The sequence below is a fragment of the Hemicordylus capensis genome, chromosome 3, assembly GCF_027244095.1.
Source record: "Hemicordylus capensis ecotype Gifberg chromosome 3, rHemCap1.1.pri, whole genome shotgun sequence".
Classification (NCBI taxonomy): Eukaryota; Metazoa; Chordata; class Lepidosauria; order Squamata; family Cordylidae; genus Hemicordylus; species Hemicordylus capensis.
In genome coordinates this window covers 10,202,526-10,218,935 of record NC_069659.1, presented here as the reverse complement: position 1 = coordinate 10,218,935, position 16,410 = coordinate 10,202,526, and the positions used below count along the sequence as shown (strand labels likewise).

At 45.2% G+C, this 16,410-nt stretch overlaps 1 protein-coding gene across 5 annotated transcripts in view; it reads right to left on the bottom strand.

The window, feature by feature from the left end:
• The window catches only part of USP35 (ubiquitin specific peptidase 35), a 60,458-nt gene that overhangs the window by 31,738 nt on the left and 12,310 nt on the right, over positions 1-16,410 (bottom strand). For 3 of the 5 annotated variants that reach the window (XM_053311541.1, XM_053311538.1, XM_053311539.1), the window contains exon 2: positions 113-809. In XM_053311541.1, the coding sequence (XP_053167516.1) occupies positions 113-794 (682 nt within the window). In that variant the 5' untranslated portion in view covers positions 795-809. Of the gene's footprint in view, positions 1-112; positions 810-2,029; positions 2,262-15,157; positions 15,179-16,410 lie in introns of those variants that run through there. The other 2 variants (XM_053311542.1, XM_053311540.1) reach the window with 2 other exon arrangements.

Here is a 16,410-nt window from a genome sequence, read left to right as displayed (position 1 = left end):
GTAAAATCTAAATATAAACATCCAAATGCAAACCAGGGTGTATCCTGCTTAGTAAGGAGACAATTCATGCTTGCTCCTACAAGCCCAGCTCTCCTCCCCAGCTTACCCTTACCTGTTGCAGAAATAATAGAGAAGAGCTCTTTCAAAGAAGGGAGAATGGAGTTCACCTGAGCCTTCCAGATTTTCTGCAGCAAGAGGCCGACCTTGGTCACATGGTCCAGGTAGTCCACGATGGCTTCTTCTCTTCCTGAGCTGGTGCAAAACTGCCCAATGCACCGGATGAGCTGTTGGCAGAAGAGGGCCTGGCGTTTGCCCGTCGGAATACACTGAGGATACTGGGTCAAGAGCTTACTGATTTTCACACACTGCTTAAGGCCTGGCCTCTCACAGACTTTCCGCAGAACCTCAGTCCTCAGCAAGCTGAATATGTCATTGGCCGAAGAGCTGTCCAGAACGAACGGCAGCCCAAGGTAGATGTAATCCAGCACGTAGAGGCTTCTTTTCCCCAGGGGTCCATAGCCCTCCTGGAGCAGGCTTAAGAGGAAACGGACATTGAAGAATTCCTCAAAGACCTCCCGGTGGTAAAGGCCATAAGCTTCCAGAACGTCTTTGCCAACAGACCTCTTGAACTTGGTATCACCCACAAGGAAGAGTTTGGTAGAAAGCTCAAGCATGGACCAGCACTGCTCGCTGTCCATGGACTGCTTGGAAGCCTCGATGACCCTCCGCACCAAACCATGCTTCACATGGTCAGGGTAGGAAGACATCAGGATGGCTTCAAGGATCTTATCCATATTTACTTTGGGAAGCTGGAAATGAAGACAAAGGCAAGGGCAAGTTTAGTACATTTACTATTCTCACCCACCCCATGATTGAAGATAGTCGCCACATATTAGGAATGGCAGAGACAGTTGTGATACTTCTTCTATGAAATAAACATACATTTTTTCTCTCCTGAGGAGAGTTCTGGAAAATGAGTCTGCAGGTTTTCTCCAAGAAGTTCAGCTTGAATAGGGGAGAGCTGGCTGTGGTGGAGCCTATTGGCTAGTGATTGGTGTGTGTACACACACCCTCCTCCAATCTCTAAAGCTATTTTACAACTTTTTGTGATGGAGAAGTTAACACAGAAACATTAACTCTGGCCCAGACCACTTCCTTCTGCTCCCTTCCCTAGCCTCTGCCTTTTAGCAGGACATTCCCCTAGACTAGAGGATGCAGAAGGTTCCAAGTTCCTTCCTTGGCATCTCCAAGATAGGGCTGAGAGAGACTCCTGCCTGTAACCTTGGAGAAGCCGCTGCCAGTCAGTGAAGACAATACTGAACTAGATGGATCAAGGGTCTGACTCAGTATATGGCAGCTTCCTATGTTCCTAGAGGAGCAAGATGATGACCGTCTTGGAACAGCTCTTTGCCAAGTTGTCTGGCACCACTCGGCAAAGAGCTATCCGGCTGGCAGTGAGCAGAGGCAAGCAAAATGGTGGGGGATAGTGTTGGGCATATTGTTGTAGGCTTCTACAGGGGCGTAATTATAATAGGGCAAGGGAAGACAGTTTTCCGGGGACCCACTGTCTTGGGGAGGCCGCCCAGAGGCGAGTCACATGACTGACTCCCCCAGCCGCGCACCCGCCCGGGCTTCCTTCAGTTATATTTATCCTCCAAAACTGATGTGAGTGTTAAGACCTGGAGCTACCAGAACAGCATGTCTTTCTCTAGTACCATTAAATGACTTGCATTGTCCACAATTTACAAAACCATTTAAAAAATAATTTAAGATGATGTTCTGTTGTGGCACATAGGAGAGAGAGAGAGAGAGAGAGATTTTACCATGCATTTTGTTACCACTATTCACCTCATTTAAGATTTCTTTACTTCATGAGCTGAGCTTCAGTGGGGCGGGGGCTGCATTTTAAAATCTTGTCTCTGGGCCCACTCCAACCTTGCTACACCCCTGGGCTTCTACACCATATCAAGATACACCTAGATTAGTCAGTCATCTTTAAAATAAACCACATCAGAGAATATAAATTTACCACGAATAATTAGGACCACGACCTTCACCGCTAAAACTTGTTACAAAAGGAAACCTGTCGGTTTATTAAGGAGCGCAAGGTAACTGGTAGGTTTCACTCGGATCATCCTTTCCCTGGGCTTCGGCCGTCACTCAGTGGCAGAGAATCTGCTTTGCATTCATGAAGTCCCAGGTTTGATCTCTGGCAGGGCTGGGAAAGGCTCCATCTGAAACCCCGGAGAACTGCTGCCACTCAGTGTGCTGTTAGATGAACCAATGGTCTGACTCAGTATAAGACTGTGAACTGCCCAGAGACATTTTTGTATGGGGCAGTATAGAAATGTATTCAATAAAATAATAATAACTAGCTTAACCTGCACAGAGCATCTGGATGCTAGTACTTGATTTCTCCCCACCCTCACCTGATCCGCACTCCTCCTCCTCCGTCCCATTGCTTCCATCCCCCTCACCCCTCTTGGTCACTCCTCCATCCCTTTACTCCAATTCCCTCACTGCTCTTGGTCACGGCTGCGGTGTAGCTGCCGCCTATTGGCCAAGCTGCAGCCTCCTATCCCCAGAGACCTCCCCACCCTCATCCGAGCCCCACTCCTGCCCCTCTCCACAGGAGCAGCAGCCGCGGTTGACCAGGCCCTTCCTCGCCACCGCCATGACCACCTGCAAGCCTTGAAAAGTGGTCAAGCTGGCAAGAAGAGGCTACCACCCAGTACCCTCCACTCCTTCAGCCATGCTCCCTTTATAGAGGGCACTGTTGGCCAGGGAAGGTGTTGTTCTGCACCTTGCTTCAGAATCCCAGATATTTTCTATGGGGATGGGGCCATAGCTTCATGTTAGAGCATCCGCATTTTATGCAGAAGGTCCCCGGTTTAACCCTTGGCAGCATCTTCAGGTAGGGCTGGGAAAGTCCTGCTCAACTTAGCCCCCCCCCCCCGCCCGCAGTTGTTTTTGAACTACAACTCCCATAATTTCCAGCCATAGTGGCCAATAGCCACTATTCCCAGGGATTATGGGAATTGTAGCCCAACATCTGCAGGAGGGCTGAAGTTGAGCATCCCTGGTGTAGAAAATACTGAGCTAGATGGGTCAAGGGCCGGACTCAGTATAAAGGCAGCTTCCTGTGTATGTAGTTATGTTTGTGGAGGGACGATCCAAGATGGCAATGCAACAGAAGCTTGTTTTAAGTGTTCCCTCAAGTGAAGTTCTTTCTGTGGGATCGTTTATCATATTGATAGACCGCCTGATATACATAGGCAATATGCACAATCCAATATAAAAATTGAAGACAATTAACACACTTTCACAGAACAATTAAACAGTTTTAAATTAGTTTTAATTAAAAGCCTGAGAAAAGAGGTGTGTCTTAAGGGAAGCAATCGGAGATGGAGAGGCTCTTATTTCCACTGCCCTGGGGCAACCACAGAGAAGCCCCAGCCTTCCCAGACGAGCCAGCGGCAACCGTAACTAGACCTCCCTAGATGATCTTAATAGGCAGCAGGGTTCATGGCAAAGAAGGTGGTCTCTTAAGTACCCCAGACCTAGCAATTCTATAGGCAATGACCAGCACTTTGTATTTTGTTCGGAAGCATATCAGCAGCCAGTGCAATTCTATAAAAAAAATTGGTGTTAACTGGTCACTTTGTGTTGTCCCAGAGACCAACCTGGCTGCTGCATTCTGTACCAGTTGTAGTTTCTGGATTACATACAAAGGCAGCCCCATGTAGAGTGCATTACAATAGTCAAGCCTGGATCTTACCAGCATATATATACTATTGTTTTAAGGTTATTTACCTCCAGAAATGATTATTGTCATTTCAAGAGAGGAGAGCTGGTCTTATGGTAGCAAGCAGGGTCTGCCCTGGTTACATTTGAATGGGAGACTTGATGTGTGAGCACTGTAAGATATTCCCCTCAGGGGATGGAGCTGCTCTGGGAAGAGCAGAAGGTTCCAAGTTCCCTCCCTGGCAGCATCTCCAAGATCGGGCTGAGAGAGACTCCTGCCTGCAACCTTGGAGAAGCCACTGCCAGTCTGTGTAGTCAATACTGAGCTACATAGACCAATGGTCTGACTCAGTATGCGGCAGCTTCCTGTGTTGATAAAAAGTGTTCCTAGCCGCTGCCTCAACCCAAAAGAGTTTTGGATCCAAAAGCACTCCCAAGCTACATATCTGATCTTTGAGAGGGAGTGGCTTCTCCAAGGTTGCAGGCAGGAATATATCTAAGCTCTATCCTGGAGATGCCAGGGAGGAAACTTTGAACCTTCTGCATGCAAGCAAGCAGGTGCACGTCTCAGAGCAGCCCCATCCCCTAAAGGGAATATCTTACAGTGCTCACATGTAGCACTTAACACCCCCTCCCCCCCCACCAATCATTACCTCCATCCTATGTGGATAATTTGTTATCCCTCCTCCAGCCCATTACTGCCTCTAGGCAGGCATTTAGGGAAGTTATGCCATTTCCTGATCAAGTTGATAGGGAGAAATATATTTGGGTGTCATCAGCATATTGATATTAACCCTGCACCAACTCTCCTGATGATCTCTCCCAGCAGTTTCATGTAGATGTTAAAGAGCAATAGAGACTATATGAAGCATATTGTTGCAGCCTATTTTAAGTTTTTTATCTAGAACTGTTCTACTTTGCACCATGGAGTTGTAGTTACGTTCTTGAACAAGAAAGCAGACTCAGGAACACTTAACACAGGTTAGTTATTCATGTCCTGCCTTTCTACAACTTACTGTAATCAACATCTGGGAAGCACTGTTATGGGAAAATGGGTGCCAATCCAAACACCCCGCAACGTCCACCTCGCAAATCCATGCCATGTTCCCTCTTTGCAATAAGAAAAGAAAAATACCCACAGAAAGCTAGGATCTGAACTGTAAGCACAGCACAGAAATTGCGCCTAGGTGTCCACTGCACAGGTTGCTAGACAGGCGGTGACGACCACAGAAATCGCAAAGGCAATCATTAGCTTCTCAATAGGATATGTTGGATTTCCAGCTGCTGACTTACCATTCTGACTGACAGGAGGATGTGGCAGCTGCAGCATCATGCAGGGTTGGCGATTGTCCCTGCCAACTCTCCAGAACTAGGAATTAAGCGGCTGCTCTCTTCAACTAATTAACAACAGGGCAATTCTCGCATTAATTAACAAAAGGAGATAAAGCTGCCCAACACACTAGGATTTCACTAGAACAGGTCAGAATGATACTCGTGTTCAGCTGGCAGTAACACTTTTTATATAAAGGTCAAAAGGAACCCATCTGGACATTCAGAAGTATGCTATCACTGGAGGGTTTTTTTAAGCCATCTTAGCTAAACTGTTGCAAGTCCTAGATTCAATTTTCTGCTTCTTAAAACCCAACTTTGAGGATCAATTATAAAACAATCAGTTGGATCCCAGGGGGATATACAAAAGGCACTTTTCTGGGATGCAGTCTAAAGGCTGAAACTATGCAAATAGACTACAAAATCATTTAAATAGCACTTCCTCAGTCCGAAAAAATGTTGCCAACCCTTTCAACCCCTGTTCAAAATAGAAAAGCTTTAAACTGCTCTATCTAAGCCATTTTCCAACGGACTTTCACCAAATTTTCAGGGATGGTGTCTCTTGACACCTAGTGAATGTGTGCAGATGGCCAGGCAGGCTGGAACAATGGTTTTGATTTTATAAGCAATAGAACATTCAAGACTTATAATGGTGGGACATTGAAAACACTCTCCAAATAACTATACTGGTGCTATTGCCCAGTATAACTTATGTAGCCCATTCTATGACTGATTAGTGGGCTTGGCCATTTATTTTAGTTATGTGATTTTGACAAGCTCTTGTAAAGTTTGCATTAAGGAGTACAACACACTCCCATGCATGTTTAACAAGATAATATAAATGAACTTATTTGAATGTCCTAAAGTACTAAGTAAGCTGTTAGTGTTACAAAGAACAGCCCCTCCACAGTTCCACAGAATGAGACCTAGTATAGTATATGTCCAGGCAGAAATTCAACAGGTGAAGCACCCACAAACAAATTGCTGTAGGTGCACCTGAAGGCTTTCTGCCCAACACATTATTGGGACATTATCCACAGCATCCCACAAATGGGCTGCTTGAAGAAATGAGCCATAAATAGCATGCAGTAGACCTCCCTTGTCACAGCATCCAGCTGTGATTCTCTAATAACCTGCATTCCAGATGTACTTTCAGTCCTAGAAAATTGCCCAGGTTGATATCAATTTCTCACAATTGCTGGATCAGCTCCCCCCCCAGGAGGCTGGGGAGAAGGCCCTAGTAGGGTGGAAATACCATATTTCTGCATATATACCCATGGGTAATACAGCAGTGCAGGCAATGCAGGATATTTGTGGGCTTTTTTAACAACAGGACTGACGATCATCTGTTGGTTGTACTCATGTGCAGGTTATACTCACAAAATATGGTACTTTGTTCTACCCAGCTTTCTCTCTCTCTTGGAGCTCTCCAAGGTGCCGATTTCTCTACACAACTGAGCTTCCTCTGGAACTGTCCGAGATCTGACTGCCTCCCAGGACCCTGACCAGACGCCTGCCTCAGCAGAATCCCCAGCTTGGCCACTGACCAGTGTGTGAACGCTCACACATTTTTTGATGTCCGCACAGTTAATTTTAGACCCTGCTCAGGTTGAATCAGGAAGGCCCCACTCTAAATGCACATGCGTGCACACTGCCTTGATGCTCCTGCCCAGAACAAAACTCGTTCCACACACAGATGAAAAAAATTAGAGAGAACACTGCCACTGACCACTGCCTGGAACACAATCACAGAAGACAATTTTGCCCCCTTGATTCTGGCTCCTCTCCCTGGGGTTTTGTTCTACTCCTTTTTTTTAATTTAAAAATATGTATACTCCGTTCTTCCAGTGCAATATTGCCGGAGGAGGCGGCTCACAAAAATAAGAAACCACAATAGATGGCAAGAGGTAGAACAATACAAAATTTGTAATTAAAAACTGAGCCCAATTAAAACCAAATTTTTAAACCCCACCAGAAACAGATAAACATACAAAAAAGCCTCTCTAAAAAGAAGGCTTTTCAATTGGGGGGGGGCCTGAGAGAGGGAACATAGCAAAGCTCCTCCCAAGGAGCATTCCAAAGTGGAGAGGCCACAACTGAAAAGGCCCCGTCTCTAGTCCCTGCCAACCAAATCAGTTAGTGGTAAGGACCACAAGCAGGGCCTGAGATGAGCAATCTGGCAGATTCATACGGACAAATGTGATCCTGGAGACTATGCGATTGAGACGAAAGACCCTGAAACTTCAGTTCCAACCCTGGATACCTATTAACCCCAGTGCAGAGGGGAGAGGCTGAGTAAGGCCTTTCCCTTTTGAAGAACAGAAGCTGAAATTCTGCATTCAGGGAACAAACCTTAAAAATCCCTTAGGATAGGTTCCTTCAAAACCTCTCCCTCGACAACTGCAGTTTATTCCTTGCCAATTGGAGGCAGTAACTTCCCATTACATCTCAACCCAGCCTTTCAATGGCTTCCTATCTGGATCTAGGATTGCAGGCAGTCCAGGGAAACGGGGAGTAAAAATGCATCGATACATATATACATACTCCAACAGACTCAAAAGGGGGAGCGAAAAAAACATCTCTAGTTTCACTGGCTCATCTTATAAAGTGAAACCCATCATTATCTCAGGATAAGGAGACTGTTCTTTTTTAAAAAAAAATCAAAAATCCACATATATCTGGACGACAGAAGTGCTTTCTTGCTTACATATTCAATTATTGGGTGATGGAGGGCAGGGGAAGATATTCTTTCATGTGCATTGCTTCATCTCCCTGAAGGCCTGAAGTAGCATAAAAAGATGCCAAAGAGAAAATTCATCTGACCTTGCTGTCCTTCATTCCTGTTCCAGCAGCCAATATAAGCTTCCAGTCTCAAATAAAGATGCTGGTTTTAACTTAGGGTTAAAGGTACTGTGCTGGGGTACTGTGCTCTCCCCCTGCTAAATAAAGAGAATCACCACGTTAAAAGGTGCCTCTTTGCCAAGCTAGCAGGGGTTTTACATTTAAGCTATTTATACAGCATGGTTCCTGAATTTCTGGGGTGGTCTGCTTATTGTAAGTTGCTTTGTTGTCTTGTGGCTAAAAGTGGGGTATAAATCATTAAAATAAATGAAAATATTACATCACTGTTTTTCTGCATTGTCAGGATAGTTGGGGATACTGGGCTCAGTTGAATTTGCAGGATCGAGCCTGAATTGCCCAACAACCCACCACTCCCCAATGAGTTATGGGTAGATCTGGCATATTAACCATGAGGGACATCTTGGTACTGCCATCTCCAAGTGTGCAAACACACACACTAGCAAGAGTGGGTGAGCTCATGTATTGCATTTTGTAATGGGTGTTGGTTTTCCTTGACCAATCAGAACGGTCAAATGACCTGATGGTTTACAATGTCACACTGTACAGGACAGGGGAGGGGGACAGGAACAGATCAGGATCTACTGGCAGATCTCATGATGGTGTGGAATAGATCAGCAAAACCTTTTCCAACTCCCAAGTGTTTCTCAACCACAAAAAGCCCTGCCCCCTGCCCAATTAGGTAGCTGAAACAAAGTAAGTTTGGGGGCGGGGTATAGGAGTGGATTTGCATAGGAATGGACTGAAAGTGTGGTTCAGGTACTAAAGTCAAAAAACCTGGGCTGAGCACATTTGTGGTGGCACTCTACCTGAACGGTAAGCATTGCTCTGCTCCCCCAAGCCACTATCCTGCACCTGGCTCCAGTGATGGGTCTTAGGGATTCTAGTAAAAAGCAAAGTTATTCCCAGGAGCCCGAAGCCTGCCCACCCATGATGTATGCGAGGTGTCAGCTGGGGGCAAAGGCAGTCCCGTCCAGAGTTCTTTACAAATCTACAGCAATTAATGCCATAGAAACTCAGAGCCAAGCATGAAAGAGAATGCGTGCTTACAATAGCAATGTTAGCACCATTTCTCAAGAACAAAATCTCTTGGCCTTCTTCTGAATCATCACTTCTTGTTCCATTATTCAGAAACACTTACGATTTCTGCCCGTAAATCCCACCAAAAAAAAAAAAAAGGACAAGAAACAAGGAGGCAAGAATAGGGAACACTTAGCACATGTTGACAAGAAAGAGCTTTCAGACCACAATTGCACGGCTCTAATGAAAGCATGTAAAACAAAACATTAAATTGTGGCATGATGTATATTTTTGCCTGCATCAACCTCACATCTGAGAAGGTCAGAATTGATCAATCAGACCAACACCCTGTACCAGCCAACATTTCACAGATGAAAATACAGACATGCCTGTGAATGTGTTGGGGGCGTGGCCAAGCAAGCCGAGAGGTGTGGTGTAAAGTATGGGGGCGTGGCCAAACAACCTGGGAGGCGTGGCAAGCCATTCTGACTACAAGGGTCCTCAATCTTGGGCTCCCAGATGCTGCTGGACTACAATTCCCATCATCCCCACCCCCAATGGCCTTTGGCTGTAGTCCAGCAACATCTGGGGACTCAAGTTTGAGAAGCCATGGATTCTCAAAGTTGGGTCCCCGGATGTTATTAGACTTCAAATCCCATAATCCCCAACTAAAGGCCACTGGATCTGGGGATTATGGGAGCTGAAGTCCAGTAACATTTGGGGACCCAACGTTGAGCATCCCTGGATTACAGCATGACACAAACGGAAAGCAGGTTAATGAATAATATATATATATTTAATTTATTCGATTTTTATACCGCCCTTCCAAAATGGCTCAGGGCGGTTTACAATTAAAAACAGAAAACATTAAAACCAACAACAATTAAAACAGAAGTATAAATAAGTACCAATATCAATTAAACAGAAATATAAATATGAACACCAATTAAAAACATCTTAAAAAACAATTAAACTATCAGAACAATTAAAACCCTGAAAACCAGGTTAGCATTAAAATAATTAAAACTAATTAAAGACCCTAAAAGGCCAGGCCAAACAGATGGGTTTTAAGGGCTCTCTTGAAGGTCAGTAAGGAATTAAGATTGCGAATTTCTGCTGGGAAATTTCTGCAGAGCATATTATTCCAGATTACCAAACCCGATGAGCAGAGCCCACCTCCACATGTCACAGATGAAAACAGGGATGCATTTGTAACCCGATGAGCCAGTTCTCAGGCCAAGGATGACTGTCCAAGCCCCTTACCCACCATTACACACTACTAGGTGGGATCCCACAACCACCCCGCCTCCACTGGATGCTGTGCACCCATTTACATGCAAACACAGAACTTGACAAATCCCAGGCGCCAGGGAGCCACAGCTCCTAGAAATTTAACAGTGGCACCTGGACCAGGATATTTAATAAAATATGTCTTTGTCCCAAACAGCCCTGTTTCTGTTCTAAGTATGTTACTTGCAAAAAGGATAAAAGGATAAAGGCCCATTTACCCTTCTGTTCCACAATGTCTGTCACGAAATCCAGTAATTTGCTCAAGTGTCCACCTAAATTTTGGGGCTGGCTCCTAGATCCAAAGAAAACTTAAGAGTGCAAGTGCACTAGATACACAAGGCATCCATCCACCAACTTGGAGATTTGGTTTCCAGAGACTCTGAGGAGCGAGCTGAATCCTGAAGAATGACTATACCAGCAACTTGCATGGAAAGTGATTTACCAGGGACAGATCCCAGAAAACAGGGACTATCTCTAGTAAATAGGGACCGTTGGCGCCTACGGGATCCTGTTTCTGTCTGCAACAGTGGCCCAGTCAGATGTCTCTGGAAAAACTCACAAGCAATGCATGTTGGAGATAACATTCCCTACTGTTTGCCTTTGACAGCTGGTAATCAGAGGCAGTCCACTGCCCGTGAATACAAAAATTCCACGGTTACCAACCATGACTCACAGCCATGAACTTGCCGACTTATCCTCGGTGAATCTGCCTGCTCCTTTTGAAAACCCATCTTTGCTCGTGGCCTTCACAAGGACTCTGCCAATGAACTCAGTCAATTCACAACGTGTTCTATCTTGGAGTACCGTCTTGCGATTGTCCTGAACATACTGCCTGTTAATGTCACTTGAAGACATCGTGTGCTGCTGTCTCAAGAAAGGGAATAATGTCTCTCCACTTGTACAGTTCAGCAATAGGTTCACAATTTGCATGCATAAAGCCCCAGGTCAGATCTCTGAGATCTCAAGGTTAAAAATAAAATTAAAAAACCAGAAGAGGATGGAAAGACTCCTGAGGCCCCGGGGAGTAGATAATGCTGAGCTAGTTGGACCAATAGTTCAACCTGGTATAAGCCAGACTCAAATGCCCAGACCGTACATCATTGCATAATCTCTACGATGTTTTCATGGGCTCAAGTTATTTTATTTTATTTATATACTGCCTGATGTGTGTGTCTCCAGGTTATATAGCAGGGGTTCCAAACTGTTGGACCCCAGAGGTTGCTGGACTACAGTTCCCATCATCCAGCCACAATCATCAAAGACTGGGGATGATGGAAACTGTAGTTGGAAACACCGGTTGGAAACAGTGTTCCCTCTAACAGGGATTCCCAGATGATGCTGATGACAACTCCCAGCATTCCCAGATACAATAGCCTTTGCTTGAGGATTGTGGGAGTTGTAGTCAGTAACATCTGGGAATCCCTGTTAGAGGGAACATTGGTTGGGAACAGTGTTCTCTCTAATTTTTTTCATCTGTTTTCAGAATTTTATTTATTTATTTATTTACATATTTTTATACTGCCCAAAACTTATGTCTCTGGGCAGTTTACAGCAAAATAAAAACAGAAAGTAAAACATTAGTTAAAACAAAAATGAAAAGTTTAAAACATTACAACAATTTAAATTTTTTAAAAGAATATTTTAAAACAGCATTAAAACCACTAAAACAATATTAATTAAAAGCCTGGGTGAACAGATGCGTCTTTAAAGCCTTTTTAAAAGCTGCCAGAGATGAGTTTTGTTCTGGGCGGCAGGATCAAGGCAGTGTGTGCACAGATATATTCAGAGCAGGACCTTCCTGATTTAACCTGAGCAGGATCTAAAATTGACTGAGCGGACATCAAAAAGCTTGTGAGCACGCACACATCTTAGGGGGAACACTGTTTGGGAACCTCCAAGTTAAGGGACTTCAACCCTACAGGTCTGGGATAGGCCTCCACAATGGTAAACCCCTCCAGTATTCTACCAAAGAAAAGCCACAGGGCTCTGTGGTCGCCAGGCACACTTTACCTTTACAGACCCTGAAGTCTAGGATTGCTCTCCAGCTGCAAGCCAAATGGATCTTACTGGCTTGAAGAGAGCCATTCCTTTGCCTCATAACCAACTCACTACATACCTTGCCCCACCCCCAGCAGTTTTTGGACTACAGCTCTCATAATCCCCAGCTAAAGTAGCCGCCAGTAACCAAGGATTACAACATCTGCAGGACCGCCAAAGTTGAGCAGGCCTGCTATATACCCTTAATAAGACTCTAAAATTGGACCTACCACAACTGTTCTGCCAACACTGCACTGTACAGGACCATACACATGACCAGGGTTGCAGGGGCGTAACTATAATAGGGCAAAGGGAGACAGTTGTCTGGGGGTGCACTGCCTTGGGCCCCCTCCAGGGGCAAGTCACATGACTGACTCCCCCATCCACCCATCCACCTGGGCTTCCTTCAGTTGTATTCATCCTCCGAAACTGATGCGAGTGTTAAGACCTGGAGCTACCAGAATAGCATGTCTTTCTCTAGTGCCATTAAATCACTTGCATCATCCACAATTTACAAAACCTGTGTTCTCATCCACCTTTTTAAAAAAAGAGGTCTTCAAGCCCTTTTACTTACAAAGAAGGTCAAACCTAAGCTCTCATTAAACCAGGGGTTCTCAACGTGGGTTCCTACACGTTGCTGGACTACGACAACTCCCATCATCCTCAGCCACAACGGCCATCATCTGAGAGTCTATGTTTGAGAATCTCTGCATTCATCAGGACATTTCCTCCCAGCTCCTACTGTGCAAAGGCAATAAGATACCCAACAAGCACTTCACTACTTTCCACTTGTGTTTTGCTTTTAACATTACTTAAATAAGGACATTAGAAAGGGCAGTACTTAGATGGTTGCTGTTTTGTATTAACTCACAGCACCCCAACCACAATAACTTAGGCCATAGGCCAACCCAAGCTAGTTCAACATTCTGAGAACCTCCAAGAAGTGGTGACCAAATTAGTTTCCAAAGCCTGAATATTCTATTATCAGTCTTCTCTGTTGTCTGCCCACCCAGCATTTGGCATTCAAAGATAGACTGCTTCCAAACATGGAGGCTCCATTCAGCTCACATCAAAGCTGTGGAGCAGTTAGCACAGCATTTCCAAAGAGGAACTTTTGTGTGTGTGTATGTATGAATTAGATCTGAAAACACACTTCATGTATATGTTTATCTTTATAGTCAGGGGCGTATTTAGGGTAGGGCAGGCAGGGCACGTGCCCCGGTCGCCACTTGAAGGGGGGTGCCAATTTTGAAAATGAAAAAATAAAATAAAAATGGCCACTGAAAACAAAATGGCCACCACGCATGGCCATGCCAGGCCTCGCAGAGGCCATCTGAGCATGCGCAGAGGCCATTTTGTTTTCAGCGGCCATATATATATATATATATATATAAATGGCTACCACACATGCTCAAATGGTCCCTGCGAGGCCCTAGGCCTTGCCAAGGCCATTTGAGCATGTGTGGCAGTCTCCAAAATGGCCACCACGCTGATCTTGCAGTGAATTAAGAAGCCAGTGGGGGGAGGGGGGACCTTTGCAGACTAGTGGTGTGCACGGAACCAAGCAGCGCGGTCTGGCACTGGGGGGGATCTACCTTTAAGGGCTGGGGGGTAGAGCTTACCCCTCCCGCCGCTCTTCCCCCTCTGGCGCTGCATTTTAGATTGAAGTTTTTGGGGTGGCAGCGTTCCGCCCTGCTGCCCCTGCCCCCGTCGTTGCCTGGAAGTCACAGTAATATGAGCACGCATGCTTCGATCTAAAATGCAGCGCCAGAGGGGGAAGAGCGGAGGGAGGGATAAGCTCTTTCCCCCCCCCCGCCCTTAAAGGTAGACCCCCACTCAGTGCCAGACCGGTCCGGTTCCGAACCGGTTCGGAGGCCTCCAACATGGCCTCTGAACCTGTTTGTGCACATCCCTATTGCAGACACACACACCCCACAGCCTTTAGGAAGCCCCCCAAAGGGGCTACAGGTAATTTTTTAAAATTTAATATAATATAAGTCACTGTACACATATTCAGTTTGGCACTATGTACAGAGAATCAGGGCTTGTGAATACTGAGCTGAAGCTTATGAGCTAGGATTATATTCATTTGCTCTTACTTTGCTTCTTGTGATAAGTGAGTTAAATGTGATGTCTTAATAATATGGCTATTAATGGTGAGTTTAGTCTTTGAATCAGTGTGAAATCCTTCGTATTAAGGCCCACTGGGAGTTTCTTGCTCACTTTCTCTCATTTTAACTGTCTTTCTGAAATACTAGAATATATTCCAAGCAGTGACACAGTTTACTCTGCATATCCTTTAATTATTTACAAAGTATCTGGGAAAAGTCAAATTCTCCATTTATTTTTAAAACTTATGTAATAGTGATGCTACAATGCATAGTAGAGAATTAGACAGGCACTTCTGTTTAGTTTTCCAAGTCCACCTCCACATAGTATTTGGGTATTTCATGAGCCCCAGCATACTGCAATTTGTAGTTTCCCAGCATTTCTTGGTCTGGCTACGTCCACTGCTAAATAGCTTGTGAAATATTGAAAGATTAACGAGCTTGACTTGTATTTTTGAGCTGATATTATGGTAAAGTTATCTGAAAGATGGGTGTTATATGTTTGGACAGGGGGCACAATTTCAGTGCTTGCCTTAGGTGCTATTTTCCCTAGATACGCCTCTGTTTATAGTGAAGAAGAGTAAAAATTGCCCACTCCCACAAGAGACCCCCATGCCCTGTGCAAAAATTCCCAACCGGAAGGAAACAGGCCCAATACAGCAATTCATGCAGAGATGTAACAGGCAGTCTCCTCAGAGAGCTAGTAATGCCACTGCATATCTGCACCAGGAGCAAGTTATCCCATCACAGGATGATGCAGAGTTACTTACCCGCCCACCCCGCAGAGACTGATTTAAAGGAGACCAGAACAGCAACTCCTGCAGAGGACAAGCTTCTTCATAAGAGGGTACTTTGGGTCACATGGCTCTTTGACTGATCTAGTTCTCCCAACACATGGTTTGGGAATTACTTAAGAATTGCTTTAGCATTAAGAAGGCTCCATTGCTTGCTGCTGCAGTCTTTATTTGTTGTAGAAGGAGAAGAGTGACAAATCTCACTCTCTCCTAGGTGGATAAAAGGAAGAGATACCTCTTGGACTCCTTCTCTCTTTAGGTTAGTAATTCCAACACTCAACATTTTTCTCCAGTGCTTCCTTCCAAAGGGGTGGGGAGTCTACAACTTCTATACTGGCCACTTGCTTTTACCTGACATGCAAAAATCCCTGCATAATCACTTGGGATATAGACAGCTGGTACGATAGCAGCCGCCTCAGGGTCTAAGAGCCAGAAACAAAATTAAGTCGATGGCAGAATTTAATCATCTGCATTCTGAAACCAATTTGGAGGTCCAGGGCTCATTCCTGCAAGGGGTGACGTAATCTTCAGGAAAGGAGTGCTACCGAGCATGTGCAGAGCAAAGCAGATCTCACACACAGCTGGAACTGGGGAAAGATTGGAACCGCCTTGCTCAATCGAACCAAAAAGGTCCATTAAATCCAGCAATCTCTTTTGGATAGTGGCTAGAGTCTGGATAGTGGTCAGACAGGTGCCTGGGAAACCTACATGCAGGGCATGAAAGCTATGCCTCTCCCCTGTTTATCACCCAGCATCTGGTACTCAGATACACTGCCTCTGACTGTGGAAGCTCCATTGAGCCATCATGCATAAGAACCATTAAGAGACCAACTATGCTCCATGAATTTGTCTGCAACACCACTGAGTTTACAGCATGGTGTAGTGGTTAGAGTGCTGGACTAGGACCGGGGAGACCCGAGTTCAAATCCCCACTCAGCCACGATACTTGCTGGGTGACTCTGGGCCACTCACTTCTCTCTCAGCCGCTGCCTAACCAACTTCACAGGGTTGTTGGGAGGAGAAATTTAAGTATGTAGTACACTGCTAAATAATAATAATTTCGACAAGAGTGGGGTAAGTAAAGAACGGAGTTTCCACAAAAGTTGGAGTCCCAGCAGCTTTCTAGCCACAGAGACCAGTTTAAATCTCCCAGTCCTGGGCGGTGTGGTGCGCGTTTACCCGGGAAGAAGCCCTCCTCCACCCTGCTGAACCTACTTCTGCGCAGACAT